Source organism: Ochotona curzoniae, unplaced genomic scaffold (genome assembly GCF_017591425.1).
Source record: "Ochotona curzoniae isolate NIBS_2020 unplaced genomic scaffold, NIBS_Ocur_1.0 patch356, whole genome shotgun sequence".
Taxonomy (NCBI): Eukaryota; Metazoa; Chordata; class Mammalia; order Lagomorpha; family Ochotonidae; genus Ochotona; species Ochotona curzoniae.
Window position 1 is genome coordinate 1,169,020 of NW_024466924.1, and position 26,265 is coordinate 1,195,284.

At 45.4% G+C, this 26,265-nt stretch overlaps 1 protein-coding gene across 1 annotated transcript in view; it reads left to right on the top strand.

The window, feature by feature from the left end:
• The window catches only part of LOC121167258 (run domain Beclin-1-interacting and cysteine-rich domain-containing protein), a 60,735-nt gene that overhangs the window by 13,069 nt on the left and 21,401 nt on the right, over positions 1–26,265 (top strand). The window contains exons 2-7 of the mRNA XM_040996685.1: positions 3,738–3,891; positions 20,860–20,943; positions 22,293–22,452; positions 23,088–23,194; positions 23,820–23,976; positions 25,064–25,597. Coding sequence (XP_040852619.1) covers positions 3,738–3,891; positions 20,860–20,943; positions 22,293–22,452; positions 23,088–23,194; positions 23,820–23,976; positions 25,064–25,597 — 1,196 coding nt within the window. The remainder of the gene's footprint in view (positions 1–3,737; positions 3,892–20,859; positions 20,944–22,292; positions 22,453–23,087; positions 23,195–23,819; positions 23,977–25,063; positions 25,598–26,265) is intronic.

Below are 26,265 nucleotides of genomic sequence, written 5' to 3' on the forward strand. Positions count from 1 at the left end.
ATGATTTAAAAAATAACATTTTGGGCGGTAACTTTTTGTGATTTTGAATATCAGTATAATTTGCCAAGCTTAAGAGCAAGTTGATTTTACAAAAACTTTTTCCCCAGATTTTTTTAAGTCACTTAACAATTTCTCTTCTTCTTTACTATTACTTTTTTTTTTTAAAGATGGGTTTATATATTTGAAAGAGTTACAGAGTGAGAATGAGAGATAGAAACAGAAAGAGATCTCATCTGCTGGTTCACTCCTCGGATGGCTTCAGTGACCCAGGTTGGGCCAGGCCGAAGCCGGGAGCCAAGAGCTTCTTCTGGGTCTCCTATCTGGGTAGCAGAGACCCACGCACTAGATCCATCTTTCACTGCTTTCCTCATATCGTTAGCAGAGAGATGGATGGAACTGGAGCAGCCAGGACAAGAATCCATGCCCGGGTGGATGTTGGCATCGCAGGTGGCAGCTTCCCTGTTCCTTTTTAGAGAAGGAATGTGGTCAAGATTCTCCCAGAAGAAAATCAGTGGGGTCTTACTCTGAGACTGGCTTTACCATGAGCTGATGAAAATGATGCTGGTGAAGAGGAGCTCTGTTGCACCTCCTTGGCATAGAGTGAGACATTTAAGATGCATTTTTAATTGTCGGTAATTAAAGGGGACAGAATTTTGAGTGTCTGCAAAAGTGGCTCTTGGAAGAGCTACTCTGAACCTAATAGGTTTCCGTACCTTTAACTGTGCCTGAATAAAGGCTGTATGTGAATCTAGGATGAGACCATGCGAATAATTATTGCCCAACAGATATAGCCTGGGAAAACCCAACCTTACCTGCTCAAAATGTGGCTAGAGAATAGAGAAAAGTGATGGTTGCTCCTTAGTGAGCTAGGCAGGAATGATTAAATCCAACCACCATATATAGACTTCAACTGAATATAATATTTCAACTTCCTGAAAGTGATAACTGTATCACTAGACAAAAAGTGTGTAGTCACTAGGAAAATAAAAAAACATTTTTATTGCCTTCTTATATGAACAGATACCAAATGTAGTTGCTTGGTATTTTACAGAGTTAAGAGTCACATCCTTTTGTAACCTCAGCATCTCAAGAACAGTTTATTGTTGAGAAAGGAAGTTTTTTAGTTCTATGTCCAGAGAGTATTATTAGATCTGAAGACTGGAAGTTTCTAGATTTTCTGTGCTCTTTGCATAATTTTGAAAGCAATATCGGGCCCAGCACAGTAGCTTAGCAGCTAAAGTCCTCGCCTTGCATGCGCAGGGATCCCATGTGGGCACCGGTTAGTGTCCCAGCTGCCCCATTTCCCATCCAGCTCCCTGCTTGTGGCCTGGGAAAGCAGCAGAGGACGACCCAAAACCTTGGGACCCTGCACCTACTTGGGAGACCTGGAAAAAGCTCCTGGCTCCTGGCTTCGGATAGGCTCAGCTCTGGCCATTGCGGCCACTTGGGAAATGAATCAATGGATGGAAGAACTTCCTCTCTGTCTCTCTTCCTCTCTGTATATCTGACTTTCCAATAATAATAAATAAATAAATAATTGAAAAAAATGCAGACCTCAGACTCATCATGCCTTAAAAAAAGAAAAACAAAGCAAGCAAGCAATGCCTTAGAATGGTAAGGAGTTTTTTAGGAATCATCATAACGATCTTTGACAGTGAATGTTGAAAGATCAATAGAGAATGAATCACAGCACAGGTGTATAGTCACCTTTTGAGCCAAACTGGCTGTCCGGCCTGTAAGACTTGATCATAGCCTGTTGAAATGCAAAAACTGTGTCATTCAGAACAGACAAGAGGTTAGCCCTGTGTCAGCGTAGTGGATGTGTGTAAAAGTGCTTTAGTGACCACCAAAGTGCTGGGTGTGTTGCAGTTCTCTTGAGATGTTTGTTAGGACAGGTATAGAAACAGAACAAAAGAAATTTGGAGACTCAAGTGTTAGATGATATAATGTTAGTAAAACTATCTTACCAATGCAAATCGATTCTAGGTCAGAAGGCCTTCAGGACAAAAGCCCAGGATGAGCCCTTCCTAGTTTAGATAGCATTCCTATAGCATGGCTAGTGTGTTCGTGAGTGTTGTGTAGTTCATGAATTATATTTGTGTGCTTTGCATTACTCAGCACTTTCCTAAAAGAGCTCAAAAGATGTTATGAATGAGGTTAGTTTTGAGTACAGATAGAAAGGATTTTAGTTTAGGTCTCTCCTATTTTCCTAAGAAATCATCGCCGTTCGCACTGCTGTCTGTAAAATGGATAGTCTAGGGGCTGGTGTTGTGGCATATCAGGTGAAGCCATTGCCTGCCGTGCTGGTGTCCCATATGGGAGCTAGTTCAAGTCCACTGGAGATGTGAACAGCAGATGGAAGATTTTTTTCCCTCTGTGTCTCCTCTCTGTAATGCCACCTTTCAAATAAATAAATCTGTTAAGAAACAAAGAATAGTATTCTTTTCACATTGTTTATTTCTTTGAAAGTTAGAGACAGACAGGTGTCCCCCATCTGATTGTTCCCTGCAGATGCCTGCATGGGGCTGGGTCAGGTTGAGGGCAAGTGCCTGGAATGCAATCCAGGTCTCCCTTAGCAGTGGTGGAGACCCAGCTGCTGGAGCCCGTGCCTGCTGCCCTCTCGGGACCCATCAGCAGGAGGCCGACAGCCTCAGCAGAGCCAGGACTGCAACCACAGGCACTCAGATGTGAGATGCACATGTCCCGAGCAGGATTTTAACAACTAAACCAAGAGCTCACCGAAGTATAGCACCCTTAAAAATGGGAAAGGGCAAGGTGTAAAGTATACAGCGGAACAATTTGGAACTTTTTCAGAAAAGGAGTTTGATACTTCAGCTTCTGTTTCCTTAGCCAAGTTGATTCTGTAACAGTCAACTCTTTCTCATTCAGTTGCTTGGAAGGAGTGTTGAGAAATATTGGGGACTTGAGAGGAACTTTGAAGATCATCCAGGACAGCAGTTTTCAAACTTTTCCAGTGAAGTGCTTTCGATGGTCTAGGAGGATGAAACAGTAGTTGATTTGCTTAAAAGCATGTCCCAAAATAACTCAGTGTCAACTGAAAATACTTTTGTTTCAATTTAATATGAAAAGTTGTGGGCAATTCATATTCTAACTCGTGATATGTGTGTGTGGGTATGTAGATAAATCATTTTCTGTCCTTCACTGTCCTGTATTTAGTGCTTGGAAATATAGTGGGAAAAAGGTAGTGCATTTTTGTTTGGCAAAAGAGTTTTGGTTCTGAATGGATATCCTCATCCTTAGTATGAAGGGTCTTCAAAAGTTGCATGGAAAATGCATATTATAAGTTACATGCATTTCACATTTTTTACACCAAAATTAACATGTTTTAATTCCATCCCTTGAAAGTTTTGAAATACCCCTATATTGCCATTGGACTGTTACTGTTAAGAAAGGGATTGTCAGAGGATCAAACTCCTATACATGCGGGTTTAAAGTCTGCTTATCTAGGGATTGAATGAGAGTCAATAAAAATCATTTTACAGAGCATGATGTGCCATTTAAATGTGCGGTTTTGTTTGTTTGCCTTTGTTTTTCGTTTTAGTGCTCCTCTTTATAGCTTTTATCCCCTCAAAGTTATGTCCAAGTGAAAAATCCATATGGGGAGAAAATGTTTTGATGTGGGACAGGGCACTTACTTTTTGTTAGTCTTCCTTTGACGTACTAAGTATCAGGTGCAACAAGTCAACTAACCACTGGTGTAATTGATGCCCTTGCAGGAGGGAGCACTGGCAGTTGCTGGGTAATTTGAAGACGACTGTGGAGGGTTTGGTGTCGGCCAACAGCCCCAACGTCTGGTCTAAGTATGGCGGTCTGGAGCGGCTGTGCCGGGACATGCAGAGCATCCTCTACCACGGTCTCATCCATGACCAGGTAGGTAGCTCTTTGATGTCAGGTTCACTGCATCATTTGCTGGGAAGAAATGGGTACAGGAAGTTGGTTGTTAGGGAGATGATGATGGCCACAGGTCTCTAACCTCTTGAGGGTAATACTGAATACCAGCTGTACCATAGATATAGGATGCCAATAGAATGGATCAGAGCTGATAAAGGCAGCAAATCAGCAACAAGAGGTTAAGTCAGCAAAAATGTTGAAATATTTATGTGTGTGTGTGTGTGCATAAGACTGCACTCCCTCTGGAGGCTGAGGGGAGAAATCTGTTCCCTTGTCATTTCTGACCTCTAGAGCTACATTCCTTGAACTTGGAATCTTGGATCTCCTTGGATCTTCCTCCCTGTTCAAAGCCAGCAACACAGCATCTTGAAATCTGTTTACACATCACCTTCCTTCCTTGTGATCTCCTGCTTCCCTCCCAGAAGTACTTCTGTAATTATAGTGTGCTGGCCTGGATAATCCAGGGTCATACTCCTGGTCTAAAACCCTTAATTTAATCACACCTATAGGACTCCTTTATGACCATGAAATGTAATGTTCACAGGGTCTAGGAATTAGAATGTGGCTATCTTGGAGGACTATTTTTAGCCACCCCTAATCAGCAAAGTTTTCGTTAGTTTTGGTTGGAAACCATATTTTTTTTCCTCTGAAGTAGATAGAGGCAAAAAGAGGTATTCAGCTTCTGCCTTTCAATATGCTGTTACATTAAACGTCTACCACAGTGGGTGGCTAGCCTCATGGCTAAGATGGCCACATTCCAATTCAGGTGCCTGGGCTTGATTCTGGCTGCTGCTGCTGAGTTCATGATCCCACCAGTGCAGATCCTCAGGGACACAAGAGGCTAGTGGCTAAATCCTTGTCTTGCATCCACTGGGATCCCATATGGGTGCTGGTTTGTATCCTGGCTGCTCCACTTTCCTTCCAGCTCCCTGCTTGTGGCCTGGGAAAGTAATGGTGGATGGCCCAAAGCCTTGGGACCTTGCACCTGCGTGGGAGACCTGAAGCTTCTGGCTCCTGGCTTTGGATTGGCTCAGCTCCAACCATTGCAGCTACTTGGGGAGTAAATCAGCAGACGGAAGATTTTTCTCTCTATGTATTTGCCTTTCCAATATAAATGAAAAAAATAAAATAAAAAGCAAAAGCAAAAAAAAAAAAAATTCCTTTCTCACAGTCCTTTTGCCTTGAAGATGGAGTGAACCAGTCAGAACAAACTGCTTAAACTTAAGAGTGGTATAATTAAAATTGATGTTTCTTTCTGATTAATTTATTTGAGAGGCAGAGTGAACAGAGAGGGAGAGACCTTCCGCACTGGCTCGCTCTCCACATGCCTGCAGCAGCTGGGGCTAAAGCTGAAGCCAGGAACTCTGTTTGGTCTCTCACGTAGAAGGCCGGAGCCCAATACTTGAGCCGTTCTTTGCTGGTTGCCAGGGTCATTTACAGGAAGATTATCCATCTTCTCAATATTTTTTTTTTCTGTTAATTTGTGCCATTGACCTATTCAGTGTCCTAAGCCAGAAACTTGGGAATCGTGTCCACGTGCTTCGTGAAATTTCAATATAAGCTTCCCAGGCAGATGACTAAATCAGTCTCCAGAATAGTTGTGCTTTCACTCAATCATTACAGTATTTGTGACTCGATAGCAAATGACTTCTTTTCTTGACTGTATTACAAATTTCACATGGTCATCTCGAATAGTTCCTGAGGTGTGTTTCATGACAATTTCACCATCCATGCCAGAAAAGAGAATGTGTCATGACGATATAATAAAGTCAGGCAGATTCTCAAATGAAAGATGCTTGGTAAATGGAAAACACCATTAACATATCTTGTTACTGTCACTAAAATGTGATAATTTTTGTGAATGCACCCTGTTATACTGTGACCTCTGAAACAACAGTGATGTTAGCAAGTAGGAATAAAATGAACCAGACAAGTATCATTTAAGTACAAATACTTGCTGCTGCAGGTTCTAGTGGGGGAAGAATTTAAAACAAGATTCATGTTGATTTCACTGCTACTTGGTTCTGCCTGGTAAAGGTCTAGGGATTGAAGTCATGAGTTAAGAACTCGTTTCTTCCTTTCGTCTCCTCCCTAAAGATTAAGGCTTTCCAAAGTTTCAGGCTGCTTTGTCATCCAGAAGCTATTCTGGTGTCCTGCCCTTCAAGGGGAGAAGGGACATGATGATTCATGTGGGCTGTAGCTCCTCTGTGTTTTCGTAAGGGCGTGTTGTGAATGTGAGTTGTATTTTTAAAAAAATCACTCATGGCTGAGTAAAGCTATAGCATCATGACCATATTCTTAGAGGGGTATCATTTCCCTTGAGAGCCTGCATCTTTTTTTTTTTTTTAAATCTCAGAAATTTGTTTTCTTAATTGGTATTTACTTTCATTTCACTTGAAAGGGAGGGACAGAGGGAGAGATCTATCTACTGGTTCACTCCCAAAGTGCCCGCAACATTCAGGGCTGGCCCAAAACAATGAGCCCAGAACTCAGGCTTAGCCTCCACATGGGCAGCAAGGACCTAAGTATGTGAGTCATCAACTGCTGCCTCCTGCCTCCCAGGTTGTGCCTCACAGGAAGCTGAATTGGAAACTAAGAAGCCAGGACTTGATCCAGCATCCTAGTATGGGATGTGGGCATCCCAAGTACTGATTTAATCCCTGTGCAAACACCTGCCCCAGCCTACCTTTCAGGGCTTCAGCAAGGCAAAGTGTATTTGGTAATCTCTTATTTGCTGCTTAGAAATGTTGGGGATCTCAATCCTTGAGATTGCTCAACTGGATAGGAGTACAAAGATTCCCTTTTGTCCACCACCAAGAAAATGTTCCTAGCAACATAGATAGCCCAATATATATATTGTATAAATTAACAAGAAAGGGTGTTTGTGTCCTTTGAATATGTCAGTATATTTTTGTTGGCTGAAAATTTGAAAACTACAACAAATTAGAAGAAAATATGTATTACCCATAATTTCAACATGAAATAATAACAACCATTTTTAACATTGTAATAGTTTCTTATGCAATCTCTCTCTCTTTCTATATATGTATAGGTATAGATCTATCTATATCTATATATATATTTCTTTTTTTGAAAGATTTACTCAGAGAAGGAGAGACAGAGAGAAAGATCTTTCATTTGCTGGTTCACTCTCCAAGTGGCAGTAATGGTTGGAGTTGCTCTGGTTCGAAACCAGGAGCCTCCCCTGGGTCTCCCATGCAGTTGCATGGTCCCAAGGTTTTGGGCCATCCTCCACTGCTTTCCCAGGCCACAAGCAGGGAGCTGGATGGGAAGTGGGGCAGCTGGGACATGAACCAGCATCTGTATGGGATCCTGGTGCTTGCAAGACAAGGATTTAGCCTCTGTACCTTTGCACCGTACTCCTTCTATTTCCCCTCTAAAGATATGTTGATTTTTACTTAACAGGCAGATTCACAGAGAAAGAAAATGAGACAGGGAGATCTTCACCCACTGATTCCATCTCCAAATGACTGCAGTGGCTGGAACTGAGTCAATCTAAAAATGGGAGCTTTTTCCTTCCAGGTCTCCCATGTCATTGCAGGGACGTAGGACTTGGGCCATCTTTCACTGCTTTCTCAGGTGCATTAACGTCTTCCATGTGCCAGGATCCCATATGAGTGTTGGTTCATGTCCCAGCTGCCCCACTTCCCATCCAGCTGCCTGCCTGTGGTCTGGGAGAGCAGTCAAGGACAGCCCAAAGCCTTGAGACCTTGTGTCTTCATTGGAGACCTGGAAGAAGCTCCTGGCTCCCGGCTCTATGGATCAGCTTAGCTCTGGCCGTTGTGGCCACTTGAGAAGTGGTCAGGGGACAGAAGATCTTTCTTTCCACTTCTCCTCTCTCTAAATCTGACTTTCTAATAAAACCAAATCTTTTTTTTTTTAATTTTTATTGGAAAGGTGGATATACAGAGAGGAGAGACAGAGAGGAAGATCTTCCGTCCGATGGTTCACTCCCCAAGTGAGCGCAACGGCCGATGCTATGCTGATCCGAAGCCAGGAGCCCAGAGCCTCTTCCGGGTCTCCCACACAGGTGCAGGGTCCCAAAGCTTTGGGCCATCCTCGACTGCTTTCCCAGGCCACAGGCAGGGAGCTGGATGGGAAGCGGGGCTGCCGGGATTAGAACCGGTGCCCATATGGGATCCCGGGCGTGCAAGGCGAGGACCTTAACCACTTGCGCCACCGCGCCGGGTCCTAAAACCAAATCTTAAAAAAAAAAAAAAAAGGACCTGAATGGTGGAGAGAAAGGGAGTAGGAAACAGTTTTTACCTCTGTGTATCTTCTGTATTTTGCACATATATCACCTGTTGAAAAATCGATGAATTCCCTTCATGATATATTCTTTAGGCTCAGAGATTTTCCCCTTCCACTCTTCTCATTCTTCCCCCTGCAACTAATTTTCCCTATATTATTACAATGGTATTGTCCTTCAGCAACAATCACAAGGCAGTCATTCTGCTATTTAAGTGTATCCTGACATTGTAGGTATAGGCAATGGTAGAAAGTCCAATATCCTATTGTCAAGATACATTTAACAGGGCCTGGCACGATAGCGTAATGGTTAAAGTCCTCGCCTTGCACGTGCCAGGATCCCATATGGGCGCCAGTTCTAATCTCGGCAGCCCCGCTTCCCATCCAGCTCCCTGCTTGTGGCCTGGGAAAGCAGTCAAGGACGGCCCAAAGCCTTAGGACCCTGTGCCCATGTGGGAGACCTGGAAGAAGTTCCTGGCTCCTGGCTTTGGATTGGTGCAGCACCAGCCATTGTAGCCACTTGGGGAGTGAATCATTGGACAGAAGATCTTCTCTGTCTCTCCTCTGATCTGACTTTGCAATAAAAATAAATAAATCTTAAAAAAAAAGATACATTTAACAGTTTTATTGGGAGGGGTCTATCTTTTTTTCAGGAGTAGAGATACATCCTGCAATGAATCTTCACTTGTCGTTCTGCTAGTCTCCATTATACAGCTCTTCTAGATGAATGTATGTTATATGTGTTTACCTATATATCCAATGATCTTGTATTTTGTATGAAGGTTGCCTTATATCGAAGGGAACGTATGATTTTGTCCTTTTGCGATTGGCTTATTTCATGAAACGTAATGGTTTCTAGTTAGGAAAAGTGATTAATTTTAAAGAGTATTCTGGGAGGGTGGCCACCACAAATTGTACCACGCACACCTGGGGGCAGCAGGCTTGTGGGGGTCTGGAGGATGGTGCTGGTGGGGTGTATGGGGACCTGGGGGCTCATATCCAGGCAAGTGGAACAAGCTGGGAGTATTTTCCTATGTGCTTGTTCCTGGGTGGAGAGGGGAGAGCCTGGAATAGCATACTGGCTTGGTGTGCTGAATGGCAGGGCTTGGGGAACTTTGAATGGGCCTGGATCTTGGGTGTGTGGAGGGGTAAGGTCCCAGGCCAGCACATGTGCCAGGAGCTTGGGACCCTAGTGAGTGGGCAGAGCTCCAGGCCAGCATACCACCCCACCAGAAGACTGGGCTTCAGAAGGCTGGGGCTGAGGGACACATGAGTTCCCAGGCACAGGGATTATGGATTTATCAGGGAAAGGGGGTGTATGGGAGGGAGGATCACTGAGAGAGTATGTTGCAGGTGAGGAATGACTTCTGAGGAACTTCCATTGACAAGGCCACTAGACTTACAGGTAAGCAAGGGGGCTAAAACTGAGTGGTTTGGAGGCGCAGGAAGCTGGAGGACCTTTATGGGTCAGACCAATGTACCAGCCCTTATGGAAGACCTGAGCTGGGCTAGTTACATGGATCACTGCTGACCACCACTCATCAGTGCACACTAAAGCTAGGGATGGGGGCTTATGTGGCAGGGCTACATCACAGTACCAGCTAGTCAGAGTCGGAATAGGGGCAGGTAATGTTAGGCTGGGACATGCACATGAGAAAAGCAGGTCTGGGGGCAGATTTTGTGGGGGATATGTGGGCCCACCCTTGTGGAACTGCAGTTTCTGCTGGTTTGCTTAAGAGCTGGGGGTAGTGATGGGCTGAGCTAGGCATGATCATGGAACCCCAAGACACTCATGGGTACTGGGTTGGGAACAGACTGGGCTGGTCCAGGCTGCAGCACCTACAGGCACACCTAAGAAGTATAGGATGGGTCAGACCACAGTGTCCACCAGTTCTCACAAAGGCTGGGATAGAGGAGACAGATTGTGCCAGGCAAGGACTTAGCACCGACCTGTGCATATGAGATCTGGGTCTAAGAGTGGGCATGGTAGGGGAACATGGGAAACTCCACTGGTGGAATGTAGATCCTGCTGGTGAGCGTGTGTTTCAGGTTTGGGTGTTGGTCAGCTAGACAAGGTAGCTCCACTTGTGAGCAAATGTGTGGGTTGGTTCTGGGGGTTGGAACTGTATTGAGCAGGGTTGAGACAAACCTTAGCCCACTGGCATGTGCAGGAGCCAGGCTGAAGTGCAGGTCATGCCAGGCTAGGCTATCACACCTGTTTGCATGAGCCAGGAATGGGAGCAGACTGGACAGGGCTAGGCTACAGCACCCACCAGTGAGAGTTGGGACTTGCAGCAGGCCAGGACAAACCAGGCTGCAGCATCCAATGGCAAAGGCCAAGATGGGGGATAGACTATGCCGAGCTGGGTCAGAGTAACCACTGCATGCACAAGATTGGTGGCTGAAAACAGCCCTGGTTGGGGAACTAAGGGAATGCCCCAGCTGGATTGTGGCTCCCACTGGTGAGCACCAGAGATTGAATGGAGGCAGCGATCTGGGTTGGACATGACTGCAGTGTCCTTGCATGTGTGTGGCCTGGGTCTGGCGGTGCCAGACTGAGCTTAACTTCAGCACCCACTGGTACTCACAAAAGCCAGGGTCGGGTAGGACAGTCTTGGCCAGGTTTCTGCTCCCAATGAAACATGCAAGAGCTGTGTCTGGGTATGGACCAGGCTTGGCTAGGTTGTAGGACCCAACAGTTAGAACCAGAATGGGTGTGGGCTGGTTGTGCAAGGCCACTGTTTCTTTTTTTTTTTTAACTTTTTATTATTATTATCATTTTATGATACAGTTCCATATTCCCTTATCTCCTCCGCACCTAGTTCCTCTATATTATTACTAACATATAGTTCTTCATACTTAGTCATATGTCCATCATTGCGGGCACGGGATAATGGCAGAGTCCAGAAAACTGTTGTCAAGATATAGTAAACAGTTTCATTGTAAGTCCATCTTTGTCTGGAAGCAGAAATGCATACTACACTGCATTCTCACATCTGGATGTTAGTCTCCATTTCACAGCTACTGTACATCCCCTTAAATGAAAAGTCATGATACAAAATCAACAATAGAAAGAAAAATAGAAATTTACAATGCCATGAAGTTAAATGACATGTTATTAGATATGACAGTCTCCATTACACAGCTACTATACATCCCCTTAAATGAAGAGCCACAAAACAAAATCAACATCAGGGAGAAAAAAGAAATTAACAACACCAAGAAGTTAAATAACATGCTATTAAATGACTAATGTGTAGCTGAAGAAATGAAAATCAAGAACCTTCTTGAAGAAAATGATGCCACTGCATGATCTACGAGTCATTGAATGATTTAATCAGAAGAAAGTGTTTTTGAAGAGATGAAACCAACAGAAAACAACAAAACCCATGTGATATAGTTTCCGCTGATCTTTGTTGAAGTGTGTCTCCTACAGACAACAAACAGATGGGTTTTGTTTTTTAATCCAGTCTACTAATCTATGACCTTTGATTGAGCTTAAGCCATTTACATTCAGAGTTGAATACTTATGGGTGGTACTTTGGTCTTGTCATTATAGGAATGGGCTATTCATTGGTTTAGTCTTCTGTTGTCATTTTACTGGGATGTTCTTCCCATTTGCCTTTGGTTTTGGTAGGTGCTATTCCTCTTCTCTGTCAAGAGAACATCTTGAAGTATCATTTGTAGGGCAGGTTTGGAAGAGGCAAATTCTTTTAACTTTTCTTTACTGTGGAAGAATTTTATTTCATTTTCAAAGACAAAAGAAAGCTTTGCTGGATATGTTATCCTAGGCTGACAATTTTTTTCTTTTAGAATCTGGAATATGTCACTCTTCTCTTCTTGTCTGTAGAGTTTCCTGTGAGAGGTCTCCTGTGAGTTTAATTGGCATTCCTTTATATGTCAATTGATTTTTTTCACGTGCATGTTTAAGGATCTTTTCCTTATGTTCAATTGAAGAGAGCTTGATGACGATGTGTCTTGGTGAAGATCACTTTTGATCAAGCCTGTTGGGAGTTCTCTGTCCCTCCTGCGTCTTGTTTCCCAGTTCTTTCTCTAGATTAGGGAAATTTTCCTTTATTATTTCATTAAATATATTTGTAAAACCAGTTTCTCTTTCTGCACCTTCTGGGACTCCCATAACTCTTATATTAGGCCTCTTAATAGTGTCTTTCAATTCTTGAATACTTTTTTTTGGCCTGATCCAGCTCTGCTTCCAGCTTTTTGTTTGCTTCTCTCTTGATTTGATACATTGCTTCCTTAAATTCTTTGAACTCTTGCATCAACTTCTAATTTTTGATCAGAAGCTTTAAAATGAGTTTTCTGAATTCTGTGTCCTCCATATTCTTGATGTATTCCTCAGTTAACTTTGGTCCTGTCATTTTAGCAATGGGTTGTTCATTGGTTTAGTCTTCTGTTGTCATTTTACTGGGATGTTCTTCCCATTTGCCTTTGGTTTTGGTAGGTGCTATTCCTCTTTTCTGTCAAGAGAACATCTTGAAGTATCATTTGTAGGGCAGGTTTGGAAGAGGCAAATTCTTTTAATTTTTCTTTACTCTGGAAGAATTTTATTTCATTTTCAAAGACAAAAGAAAGCTTTGCTGGATATGTTATCCTAGACCAACAATTTTTTCTTTTAGAATCTGGAATATGTCACTCCATTCTCTTCTTGCCTGTAGAGTTTCCTGTGAGAGATCCCGGTGACTTTAATTGACATTCCTTTGTATTTCAATTGATTTTTTTCACATGCACATTTAAAGGATCCTTTCCTTATGTTCAATTGAAGAGGGCTTGATGATCATGTGTCTTGGTGAAGATCGCTTTTGATCAAGCCTGTTGGGAGTTCTGTGCTCCTCCTGGATCTTGTTTCCCAATTCTTTCTCTAGATTAGGGAAATTTTCCTTTATTATTTCATTAAATGCATTTGCAAACTCAGCTTCTCTTTCTGCACCTTCTGGGACTCCCATAACTCTTATATTTGGCCTTTTAATAGCGTCTTTCAATTTGTGAATACTTTTTGTGGCCTGATCCAGCTCTGCTTCCAGCTTTTTGTTTGCTTCCCTCTGATTTCAGGAAATATCTTCCAATTTTGAGATTCTTTCTTCTGCTTGCTTCATTCTATTTTGGAGACTCTCCACTGTACTTGTAATTTGCTCTACTGTGTTCTTAATTTCTGATATATCAGCCTTGATTTGCTTTATTGCTTCCTTAAATTCTTTGAACTCTTGCATGTGCTTCTCATTTTTGATCAGAATCTTTAAAATGAGCCTTATGAATTCTGTGTCCCCCATTTTCTCGATGTCTTCCTCAGTTAACTCTGAGGTTGGCATAGGGTTTTGCTCCTTTGCAGGGGAGTTTTCAGTAATATTCATTGTGCCTTTGTCTCTTCTTTTACTCTTGATCATTGTACTTCTGGTTAGCAGAGTCTTCTCCTTGGGGTAGGTTTCTAAGCTGTGTCACCCACAGGTCTACAATGTGATTTTACTTATTGCAGTTGGTACACAACTTTTTGCTTGTAGCCACTTGTGCCACAACCTCCAGCGAGTTCCAGATCTGGGTTCTTGAGTCAGATTTCCACCATGGTCTCCACAGCCCCAGCTCTTGGCTCACCACTCTCCACCTCCTGTGATACCATGCTGAGGCTGCACCATTGTCTCTGCAACCTTTCTCCCACTTCTGGTTGGAGCAGGTCCCAGGATTAGAGAGACACCAGGTGTCCTATATAGTTAGGTTGTTGGTGGCGTTGATCTTGCTGGACATTAAATCTGGGTGCCACACGGACCTATTTTGACCAGTACAATGCCACAGTCGGTATTATTTTCCTGCGGGACCAGTGCAATCCATAGAACTCAGTGAGTTCTCGCGAGCTCAGCACATGCACAGTTCACTGTTGTTCCCTGCAGTCCCAAAGCTATTGCCACAGTGCGCAAAATGGCACCTGACATACCACCACTACAGTTCTTGATCTGCTGGCTGTCAGATCTAAGGGCTATCCAGACCTGCCCTGGGTGGAACCTGTAGAATGCCATGTTGCTGCAGTTCACTGAGTCAGAAATGAGCTCACTCCCAGCTCAGCGCATGCTCAGTCCTTTCCCTTGCCCTTTCCTCCTTACACAAAATGGTGCCCAATTCAGCTCTAGGGGGCTGACTGGGCTATGAAATCCACCCTGTTCTCACACTGCCCGTCTGGGATCTGCTGCTCTGTCTCTGCTCCTGGTCAAATCAAATGGACCAGCAGGATGGACAGTTCTTTGTCTGGGTTCACCTCCCAAGCTCCCAGTGAAAGTCCCTTCCCACCTGGTTGCTGGTGGAGTTCTGGCTGCTGGTGGAGTTCAGATCACCATTAGCTGAATGCCGCTGGAGTATCAGTCACTGCAACACCACACCGCTGTGCCCACTGCTTTCCTGTGTCTGTCAGTCTCCAGGTACGCCTCTGCTATGTTCTCTCTGCTTCATCCTGATTAAATGTTTTTCCGTCCATTTAAATGTGTTCTTACCTTATTCCACCATCTTAATTCTCTGGGGCCACTGTTCTAATTCAGTGGCCTAAGAACCAACCAATTTACACAAGGCTGCAGTTGGGAGGAGGTCTGATAGAGGAGCTGGGGGAACTCCTCTGTTAGGATGCAGTCTACAGGTGAGCACAAGAACCAAGACTTGGAGCAACCCAGGCCAGGCCAGGTTACCATACACATCAGCATACATGTGAGTCAGGTCTGGGAGCAGGCCAGGCTGGGCCAGTTCATAGCACCCACTGGCAGATCTGAGAACTAGGATGGGGTGCAGGACAGGTTGGGTCAGGCTGCAACACCAGCCAGTTCACATTAGGGCTAGGACTGGGGGCTGGCTGGGCTGGGCTAGGCTGCAGCACCCACCAGCATGAGCTGGAATTGGGGAAAGATCAGTCTGGGCCAGGCTTTAGCACCAGGCTACAGCACTGCTGGCAAATGTTGTGGCGAAATGGGTCATACCAGACTGTGCCGCTGCAACCAGCAGCACATGTGAGACCTGGTGGGAGCAAAGGGGCATGTGAGTCCAACAAAGTTGCTTCGGCTTCCCCTGTTGGGCCATTGTTCCCAGTGGTGAGTGTGAGAACTGGGATGGGGCAGACCAGACAGGGCAGGACTATAACACCTGTTGGCCTGCGTGTGAACTGGGTTAGAGGAAGAGCAAGGCATGGTTAATCGACTACATCCATTGGTGCATGCATGTGCCAGGGTTAAGTGCAGGCTGGTGGGTCTTTTCACAGCATCGGCCAGCAAGTGATTGGACTGGTCCATAGAACCACCTGGAAAATGCAAGATCTGGAGCTGGAGTGGGCCCAGTAGGGAAACTATGGGCACCTCTGTAATGGGTTACAGCTCCCACTGGTGAGCTACAACTCCCACTGGTGAGCCTGAGAACCAGGGCTAGGGGCAGGCCTGGTTAGACAGGTAGTGGCACCTGTTGGCATGAGTGTGAGCTGGGTAGTGGGGTTGGTTGGGTTGAGCTAGACTTCAGCGTCCATTGATGTCTGTGAGAGCAGAATGTGTTGTGGACAGACTAAATCAGTCTGCTGCACATACTGGCAAGCATAGAAACCAAGGCTGGAGGGCAGGCCTAGTGGGGGTTATTGGGAATCACTCTGACTAAGCTGTAGTTCCCTCTGGTATACAAGAGGGTCAAAAGTGTTGTGGGCAGGTTGAGCTATGCCACATCATCCATTGGTTTATGTAAGAGATGGGACTGGAGACAGAACCAACCCAGCAATTGCAACTGCCAGTGTGTATGTAGGCTGATGTGGGTGACGGACTGAGCTGGACCTTTTACTGACAAGCACACACAAGGATCAGGCCTGGAGTCACTTCAGACAAAATTTTTTTGGAAATTCCTCCAGCTGAACTGTTGGACTCAGAACTTCAACCATGGGGAGAATCACAGGATCTGTGTGGTCTGATCATGGAGTGCATGTGTCAGAACTGGGCTTCCTCAGTGGCTTAGACAGATCAGTGGGCTGCATATTTAGATGCACATAGAGGATTTGCCAGTCCATTGGGACCTGCAGAGGATATTTGGCACAATAGCAGAGTAAGGAGACGGAACAAATTGGTCAACTATCCCAGCCAAACTCTGACAGCAAATATCTGGGTGAATAAACACTCTCAGGTAGACTGTGAGCCAATGGACCTTGGAAGGGTTTCCTCATCCACAGATGGCAAGATTGACAGCATTTCAGAACTACCGAACCATTTGAGCAAAACCCTTGGAGCATGCTCTACCCCAGGGACCCTGGGATGACATTGGGTGGCTGTTCCCCATCCCCAGCTTCTAATATGGTTGGGAGTTAGGGTGTAGTTTCTCCCATTATCTCCCCCCCCCTTCTCCCAGATATGGAAAGAAGAAAAGAAAAATTAGAAGTAGTCTCACCCACTTCCCCTAATCCTCAGCGATAATCCCCCTAATCAACTATGGAAACATCAAAAATAAAAAATAAAATAAAATAAATGGATATTTTCAGGGCCAAAGAATATTCTTGCTATGCAGTAGAATAGCAAGTTAATTTTCAGCCTGTGGTGCCAGCATCTCATATGGGTGCTGGTTTAAGTTTTAGATCCAGCTCTGATCCAGCTCCTTGTTTATGGCCTGAAAAAGCAGAGGATGATGGCTGAAGTCCTTGGGGCCTATGTACCCACAAGAGACCCAGAAGAAGTGCCTCACTTCAGATGGGCTCAGCTCTGGCCTTTGTAACCATCCGGGGAGTGAACCAGCAAATGGAAGATTCTCTCTTTCTCCTCCATGTAACTGCCTTTCAAATAAAAATAAATAGTTCTGAGCAGCCTATTGGCTGCTGGCAGGTTTCAGGCCAGCTTTGTCTCCATGCTCAGAGCCCTGATTCCAGCCACTGTGAACATACGGTGAGCTGTCTGTCCCCAGGCCTGCCCAAGCTCCAGAGGCTGCTCCCTTCCTGGTGAGTAGACTGTGAGGGGAAATCTGAAGAACAGGGCGGGCCCGGGCCCCACCTGCTGCCAACATTCCGCAGTGGATGGGATTGGGAGGGGGCGACCTTGGGGTCTGGGGGTTAAAACTTCCAGCAGTCTGTTGGCTGCTGGCAAATTCCAGGACAGGTTCGTCTCCATGCTCAGAGCCCTGATTCCAGCCACTGTGAACATACGGTGAGCTGTCTGTCCCCAGGCCTGCCCAAGCTGCAGAGGCTGCTGCCTTCCTGGTGAGTAGACTGAGAGGGGAAATCCAGTGAACAGGGTGGACTTGGGCCCCACCCACCGTCAACATCACACATTGGATGGGATTGGGAGGGGGCGACCCTGGGGTCTGGGTGGTAAAACTTCCAGCAGCCTATTGGCTGCTGGCAGGTTCCAGGACAGGTTAGTCTCCATGCTCAGAGCCCTGATTCCAGCCACTGGGAACAAGCAGTGAGTTGTCCCCAGGCCTGCCCAAGCTGCAGAGGCTGCTGCCTTCCTGGTGAGTAGACTGAGAGGGGAAATCTGGAGAATAGGGCAGGCTCCACCCGCTGCCAACATCATGCAGTGGGTAGGATTGGGAAGGGGCGACCTTGGGGTCTGGGTGGTAAAACTTTCAGCAGCCTGTTGGCTGCTGGCAAATTCCAGGCCAGATTAGTCTCCATGCTCAGAGCTCAGATTCCAGCCACCATGAACATGCAGTGAGCTGTTTCTGGGCGGCCAGTGCGCCATTTGGTCCAGGCTCTGCCTGTTGCTTCCTTGCAGTGAGCTCTGGGATTTTGAGGCTATGAATTGCTGCTTAGGTACCTCCATGTTGAGCCCACTGTGCTTCTGGATTGCGAATCAATGCTGAGAAGTTCCAGTGACAGAGTAACTTTTCCTTTGAAGGTGAGCAAGGATACTGAGACCTGGTAGTTTGGAGGAGAGGGACCAGATGATCTTTATGGATCAGACTGATATACCAGCCTCCTTTGAGTCCTGTGTAGAACTTGTTATCATTGAACAATGCTGACCACCATACACCAGTCCATGTAAAAGCTAAGGCTGGGGGCTTGTCTAGCAGGACCATATCCTAGTACCTGACACAATGATGGATCAGGAGACGGGTCACATTAGGCAGGACCATGATATTAACTAGCATACGAGAGAACCATTTGCTGGGATTTATTCTGTGGTAGATGTATGGGCCAAACCCTGTGGAAATACTAGTCCCAATGATTAGCTCAAAAGTTGGGGTGGTAATGGACTAAGCTAGGTGTGACAAAGGAGCCTGCCATCACTCATGGGTAAAGGAATCGACAGCAGTCTGGACTGGTCAAGGTAACAGCACCCAAATGCGCATCCTAAATAGGGTGTGGGGTGGGCCTGACTGCAGCATGCACCAGCTCATACAAGACCAAATGGAAGGCCAGACTATGCTGGACACTACCGTAACACCCACTGGCATGTATGAGAACTTGGTCTGAAAGTGGGTCAAGTGGAGGAACTTGGGAAACTCCCGTAATGGTTCATAGCTCCCACTGGTGAAGACATGGTCCAGACCTGGGGGTCAGAATAGCTGGGCAGAGTAGCTCCACTGGCTGGCTAATGTGTGGCTTGGTAATGGAATGGGATGGACTGCGCAAGGCTGAGCAAACCTTAGCTTACAAGCAAAAATAGAAATCAGGATGGAACACAGGTCATGCCAAGCTAGGCTGTTTTTTTTGTTGTTTGTTTTTGTTTTGTTTTTGACAATCTTTACATAGTTAATTAGGGCACAAAGGTTCAAGGGCTACAGGAAAGTGGGTAAGACTATTATTTCCACATTGTTTTTTTCCTGTATCTGGGGTAAAGGGGGAGATAAAGGGAGAAGCCCCACCCAGTCTCCCACCCATCCCAGGTCCCTGATGTGGGGCATGCTCCGAGGGTCTTGTGCAAGTGGTTTTGATAGTTCAACAGTTATGAATTGCTGCCAATCTCGCCATTCCAAGCACAATGAGGTCGCTGCAGAATCTACTGATTGACATAGTTCACCTTAGAGTCTCCGTTTGCCCAGTTTTTCACTGCCAACACATGGCTGAGGTAGTTGATTTATTCTGTCCTCCGTTCTCTGTTGTGGTGCCAGGTATCCTCTGCAGGTTTCAATGGACTGCCATATCCTCCATGTGCACCTGATTTTACTCTCCACTGCTCCATCTGATCCTCTGAGGAGGCTCGGCTCTGGCACTTGCACTCCATAGCAGACAGTGGGTTCTATGTCCAGCAGTTCAATTGGGGAGATCCCCAAAGAATCTTTGTCTGAGGTATTCCCAGACCAATTCTTGTGTGTATTTTCAAATACAGGGCCTGGTCCAGTCTATCGCCCCAATCAACTGGTGGTTACAATTGCTGGGTTGGTTCTGTTTCCAGCCCTGTCCTCCAATGGAAATAATGGGTATTGCAGTCCAGCCTGATTCTGCCCAGCACACACTCGGCCCTCCGAGCTAGGCTCTTATACCTACTGGTCTGCATAAGTCAGGGACCCTAGGCCACAGCACCTAAGGCAAAGGACAAGACAGGTGAGGGGCTATGCCAAGCTGAGTCAGAGCAACCACTGGCATGCGTGCAATCTATGGCTGTGAACAGGCCTGGTTGGGAAGCTAAGGGGACAACCTAGCAGGGTTGGGGTTTCCACCAAGGAGTGCAGGGGCTGGAGTGGAGGCTGTGTTCTGATCTGGATATGGCTCTAGTCTCTCTTGGCACAAGTGTGGACTAGGACTGGATGCACCAAACCAGAATAGACTCCAGCACCTCAGGTGATCTGGAGGACCTGGATGGATGTGGGATGGGTTAGGCTAAGTCTCTGCCCCTACCGAGTCATGTGTGAGCTGTGTTTGGGTGTGAACGAACCTTGGCTGGGCTGAAACATCCAAAAGTAAGAACCAGATTGGGGGTCCGGCACGATAGTGTAGTGGTTAAGGTCCTTGCCTTGAATGTGCTGGGATCCCATATGGGTGCCGGTTCTAATCCTGGCAGCCCTGCTTCCCATCCAACTCCCTGCTTGTGGCCTGGGAAAGTAATCGAGGATGGCCCAAAGCACTGGGACCCTGCACCCGTGTAGGATACCCAGAAGAGGAAAGAAGTACATGGCTCCTGGCTTTGGATCGGCGCAACACTGGCCATTGCGGAGAACAGAGAACGGAGGACAGAACAAATCAACTACCCCAGCCATGGGTTGGCAGTGAAAAACTGGGCAAATGGAGACTCTAGGGTGAACTATGTCAATCAGTGGATTCTGCAGCGACCTCATTGTGCTTGGAATGGCGAGACTGGCAGCAATTCATAACTGTTGAACTATCAAAACCACTTGCGGAAGACCCTACATCAGGGACCTGGGATGGGTGGGAGACTGGGTGGGGCTTCTCCCTTTATCTCCCCCTTTACCCCAGATACAGGAAAAAAGCAATGTGGAAATAATAGTCTTACCCACTTTCCTGTAGCCCTTGAACCTTTGTGCCCTAATTAACTATGTAAAGATTGTCAAAAAAGAAAAAAATGGAAAAAAATAAGTAAATCTTTTTTTATTTTTGAATGTTCCCTATCGGGTAAACATGTGTCTATGCTCCTTTGGTTACTGCTGAGAACCCTTGTTAAGGAAAAGGAAGTTATTCTCTCTCTCTGTCTTTTTTTTTTCTTTGAATGTCTGCACTAGTAGAGTTGATCCAGAATGGTAGTGATTTGCTCCCTTTGTGTGTTTCCTCCCCAGGTGTGTTGCCACCAGACTGATTACTGGCAGTTTGTGAAAGATATCCGGTGGCTCAGTCCGCACTCAGCCCTCCACGTAGAGCAGGTAAGAGCTGTGGAAGATCTGGTATGCTAGTGATGTAGCTACAAGCCTTCGTTGTCTGATGTTCTGTCTGGAGAGGTTCCTGGGCTGGAAGGATAGGAATGTGTTCATTAAGGACAAGTATCCCTGTAGCACTGACTTGGAGGGGAAAAGTCATTTGCTTATGAAAAGCAAGCCCCCAAACCTTATAAACCCATTAATCCAGGCCACTTTCCTCTGGTACAAGGATAAAATTTTTCAGATTCCTGGAACAAATGGCAGGGGACTCCCTAAATTTGCAGAGAAGTGAGACTGATGTGTTGATAACCATTGACGAAGACAGAATAATTTTTAGAAAGGAAAGTGACATTTCTGGAGGCTGATGTTCCTAACTGCTTTGTCTACTGTTATAACACTCTCTTCTGTTTCCTTCAGTTCATAGTATCTTCAAATTTCAAAGAAACTGTACTCAAGAAAGTTAGGTGATTTGGGCAAGATTATATTGCTAGTTCCAGAATAGTCACCTTTAGTTGTATGTATGTATTTAACTCTTTATTGTGGAAAATTTCAGACATATAAAATCAGCAAAATAAATCCCCCATATTCAACACTTGCTGATAGATGGCCAGTCTTTTTCATGTTTACTCCAACTATCAGGTTCATTGTTGAGGTTATGTAAGGAGAACCAACTTGTTTCTAAATGATGAGCGAACCAAATCACAGGGTATTGTATTGGCCCACTCATATTCTTTGTCCCTCTTGACACCTGCCTTTTTTGTCCCACACTAAGCCTCCCTCTAATTTGTTGCTGTAGTCCTGTCCTCTTAGATGCTGCCTAAAATAGCTGTCCACAAATTCCTTTTGGAATGTGAGACTTTTAGTAATAGCCCACTAGGAAGAGGTCCTTACTTAGAGAATACTGTGGCTACAGCTGGAAGGCAGAACTCTGTTGCTTCACTTCAGAGAATAGTTGGTGGCATTTTTCTTACATCCTTTCCCCCAAGTTTTGTTGCCTTCTTTTTTGGAGACTTACTGAAGTAGAGGCTTCTGTGGAGTAACTGAGAGGTCACGCTTGTCCTTCTCCCTGATTTGGAGATCTCTTGGCCTTAGACCATAAAGAGCCAGGCATAGCAGTTTTGTTCTCTCCTGGATCTGTGCATCAGGTCTTAACTGCTTAGTCTCTAACCAGTGGTGCAATCCAGCACTAAAGGTAGTTAGTCCTGTCCTTCATTCTTTCAGTATCCATTAGATGCTAGCTAGAGGAAAATACCTCTGGTTGCCAGCCCTTGCCTGTCTCGGTTTAGTTCTCAGGTCATTGTGATCTTGCTGTGTTTCCCAAGGGAAATGTTTTGATTCACATCTCTGTTTTCCAGTTCATCAACTTGTACGAGAATGGCCAGAGCAGTGCCAATGGTGTGAGTGAGCGTGCCATTGCAGAGTTGTGGCTACAGCACAGTTTGCAGTTTCATTGTCTCTCAGCCCAGCTCCGACCTCTGCTTGGGGACAGACAGTATATCAAAAAGTTCTACACAGGTAGGTGAGGGCCACTTGGGATTGTCGCATATCCTTCTCCTTCTCATTTTGTAAACTTCCTCTAACGACTAAGGCCTCTGGTTTTCACTGTTGCCCTAAAGATTTTACTCAAAGCTTAGCCAGTCGTCCCTCTCATTTCTCATGTAAAACATGATCAAACTTAATGTTAAGATGTTCCTTTATTCCCATATCCACAAACCAGCAGGAATAACTACCATAGTTTCCTATGTGCCGGTGTCTATTATACTGTACTCTTCGTAACATCCCTGAAAGTTGGGTATCAGCACCCCTGTTTTCTGATCAGAGAAACAAATTTGGCCATAATAGTTCAGAGCAGGATTCAAATCTGGTCTCTCCAACTTTGAAACCTCTTTTCTTGACCTCTTTGGTAAACTATACATTCTTAGTTAGTCTCTCCTGTAAGTCTTTGATTCCCCAGAGTCTGCTGGTGGTAAACTATATCTTTCTTATCCTCTCCTATAAGTCTTTGATTCCCCGTTTGCCCTACAGTGACACCATTATTCTCAGTTCTTTGCCTTTTCCCACTCTTTCCCTAAGCTGCTTCCAGGGCCGTCCAGGGACACTGCAGCCCTCTGTGTTGTGCTCCATCACCATGGTAGCTTTTGTCTCCCCAGATACTGCTTTCCTATTAAGTGACGCCCATGTCACAGCCATGCTCCAGTGCCTGGAAGCAGTGGAACAGAACAACCCCCGCCTGCTGGCTCAGATCGATGCATCTATGGTAAAGGGGACAAGGGATTACCCATGTCTGTGCTGGGCTCCTGGACCTCACCTTGACAGAATCCTCTGGACAAAGTTGCCTCTTCACTTTGCAGTTAGGAGCCGAAAGGCTTCCAAATTTTGAGAAATGTTTGGGGAGAAAGGGAGGTACCATGGAGTACTAATTAAAGTAAAAAGTCTAGGCTCAGGTCCATTATCAGTCAATGATGGCCCCAAGCCTTAGGACCCTGTACCGAAGTGGGAGATCTGAAATAAGCTCCTGGTTCCTGACTTTGAATCAGCTTAGCCCCAGCAGTGTGGCCACTTGGGGAGTGAACCAGTGAACGGAAGACCTTGCTCTTTATATCTCTGTGTTATTTTTTCTAATAAATAAAATAAAATAAATATTTTTTAAAAAATCCTCCCTCTTCCTTTAAGCAAATAGACCTAAGCCTGGACTCCAGAGTTTCAAAGCTATGCAGTAGCAGAGGATGGCAGCTGTGCTGTCTCCGTAGGCTCTGGCTATAGTCTGGGACTGCTGCCAAAGGGCTGCCTGTAGCAGCATTTTTCGCAGGACCCAGCACCCCTCTCTTGAGAACTTCCACGCTTGACTCTGACATGTTTTGTTGTTGCTGTTGTTGTTTCAGTTTGCCAGAAAGCACGAGAGCCCGCTGTTGGTGACAAAGAGCCAGAGTCTGACAGCTCTGCCTGGGTCCACATGCACCCCTCCAGCCAGCTACGCTCAGCATTCCTATTTCGGGTCGTTTTCAAGCCTCCACCAGTCCATGCCCAGCCACAATGCAGGTATGTACCCCATCTTAGGAAGCAGGAAGACCTTGTGGGTGTTCCCAGACAGATTAAGGCTTGATAGGTACACTTGGTTAAACTTTATATCTTAATAACAGGACATCTTAAAATGTCATATAGTAAAATAGCTTAAGATAATTCAGTAAAATCTTTAAAATAGCAGAAGAAAGAGATAATTTTTAGATTTCTCCAGGTTTCTAATTCATATTGCAATAAAAGATTAAGATAGTAACCAGCATTTGCTTTATTTTAAATATGAATTTATTTAATATATAGAAATAAAAAGCTCTCCCAACTGCTGGCCCAGCTACTGGGTTGGGCTGGGCAAAGGCTGGAAGTATAGAACTAGATCCAGGTCTCCCATGAGGGTGACAGGGATCCAGTCACATAAGCCATTGCTGCTGCCTCCCAGGGTCTGCACTGGCAGGGAGCCAAGAGCAACAGTGGAGCTGGAACTTGCACCCAGGTATTCTGATCTGGGATGTCCTAAGTACCATCCTAATCAGTGGGCCAAATGCCTGCTCCTAAGTAATAGCTGACATGAATGAGTCTGTGAGAATCCCTTTGTATGATCCTTAAAACAGTTCTACATAGTAGGCCTTGTTATTATTGTTCATTTTTATAGATGAGGAATGCAAACTGATAAACAATAAAAACACTGCCTTCAGAGCCTGTGCCCTTCAGTTAGCTGCTTTTTAATATTTTATTTGACTATTTTAAAAAATTATTTATTTGAAAGAGTGACAAAAAGGGAGACACAGAGATCTTATTCCCTGGTTCACTTCCCAAATGGCTGAATTGATTGGGGCTGAGCCAGGACAAAGCCAGGAATCGGGACCCCGTGGAGTTCTCCTGTGTGAATGGCATGGCAAGAATGTGAACTGGCTCTCATATATGGATCTCCAACATTGCCAGCAATGGTTTAACCTGATGCACTGCAATGCTGGTCCCTGATTGCCTTAGCTGAGGTGGGATCTAGTAAACAACTGGACATTTGGTCCATGGTTGTGAAAAAGCTCTTCATACATACTATAGGATTCCAACTTACTTTTCTCTCCCCTTGCTTTTGCATTTTATATCCTAGAGAGAAGATCTACTTCCTTTTCACTCTCTGGCCCTCCCTGGAAACCTCAAGAAAGCAGGGGGCATGTCGCAGCAGTAGAGGACCCAACCGGCCAAACACCTCAGCCTTCAGTGTCTGCACTGTCTGGGGATTCCCCCATAACCTCACAGGAGATGAGCTCCAGCACTCTGACCAGCCCCCTAGAAGCATCATGGGTCAGCAACCAGAATAATTTCCCAAATGATGCCAGTGAGGGGCCCGAGTATCTGGCCATTGGCAACCAGGACCCTCATAGCCGGACTGCCAGCTGTCAGAGTCACAGCAGCAACAATGAGAGCAGCAGTTCCAACTTGTTTTCCTCCAGTAGCTCCCAGAAGCCCGATTCTGCTGCTTCTTCCTTAGGCGATCAGGAGGGAAGTGAGCAAAGCCGGATGTCCAGTGTCCTTCGTAGGTCCAGCTTCTCAGAGGGACAGACACTGCCTGTCACCAGTGGGACAAAGAAGAGCCACACTCGCTCCCATTCAGATACCAACATTGCCTCCAGAGGAGCCCCAGGTACTGATGAACACCAGCTGGGCCACGTAGCAGGATGGTCCCTTCCCTTTAGCATGAAGGCAGAGTTTGTTCTTTATGCTGTTCGAGTTTCTGTTTTCCGTTTCTGATGACAGGACATCCCACTTTATAATACAAGAGAAATGTTTGTAAGGCAATACTCTCAGGATATCTCTGAGTGTGTTTGTTCTTTAGCCATTGCTAGACATTAGATGTCTTCTTGTAATTTTTGGCTAGTTCCTTCACATTAAAGGGTATTGTGATTCATCACAGATTTAAGTGTGTTTCTCAGATTCAGGGAAAGTAGTAATGAGCTTTCAAAATAATCCCATTAAATTCATCCCTTTACTGTGATTCCTTAGAAGCTTGGTCAGAATGTGATGCCCAGATAAGGGTAGCTGAGTAATGTTAGGATGCTCCAGTTAAAACTAGGGATATAGAGCTCATGGGGCTGGCTGCTGCATTCCTAATGTAGGTGAGAGACAGTGAGGTAACAGAGGCCCTGGTCCCTGGGCTCATCCTTCCAGATACACCAGCTAGTAGAACAAAGTAAATTATCAATGCGGGAAGTAGATCTCATTGCTGTTGTCATCTCCCTGCCAGCGTTTTTCCTGGGGTGTTGGTATCTGGCAAGCTTTGGTTGGGCTTAACTTGTAGAATCTCCTTGTCAG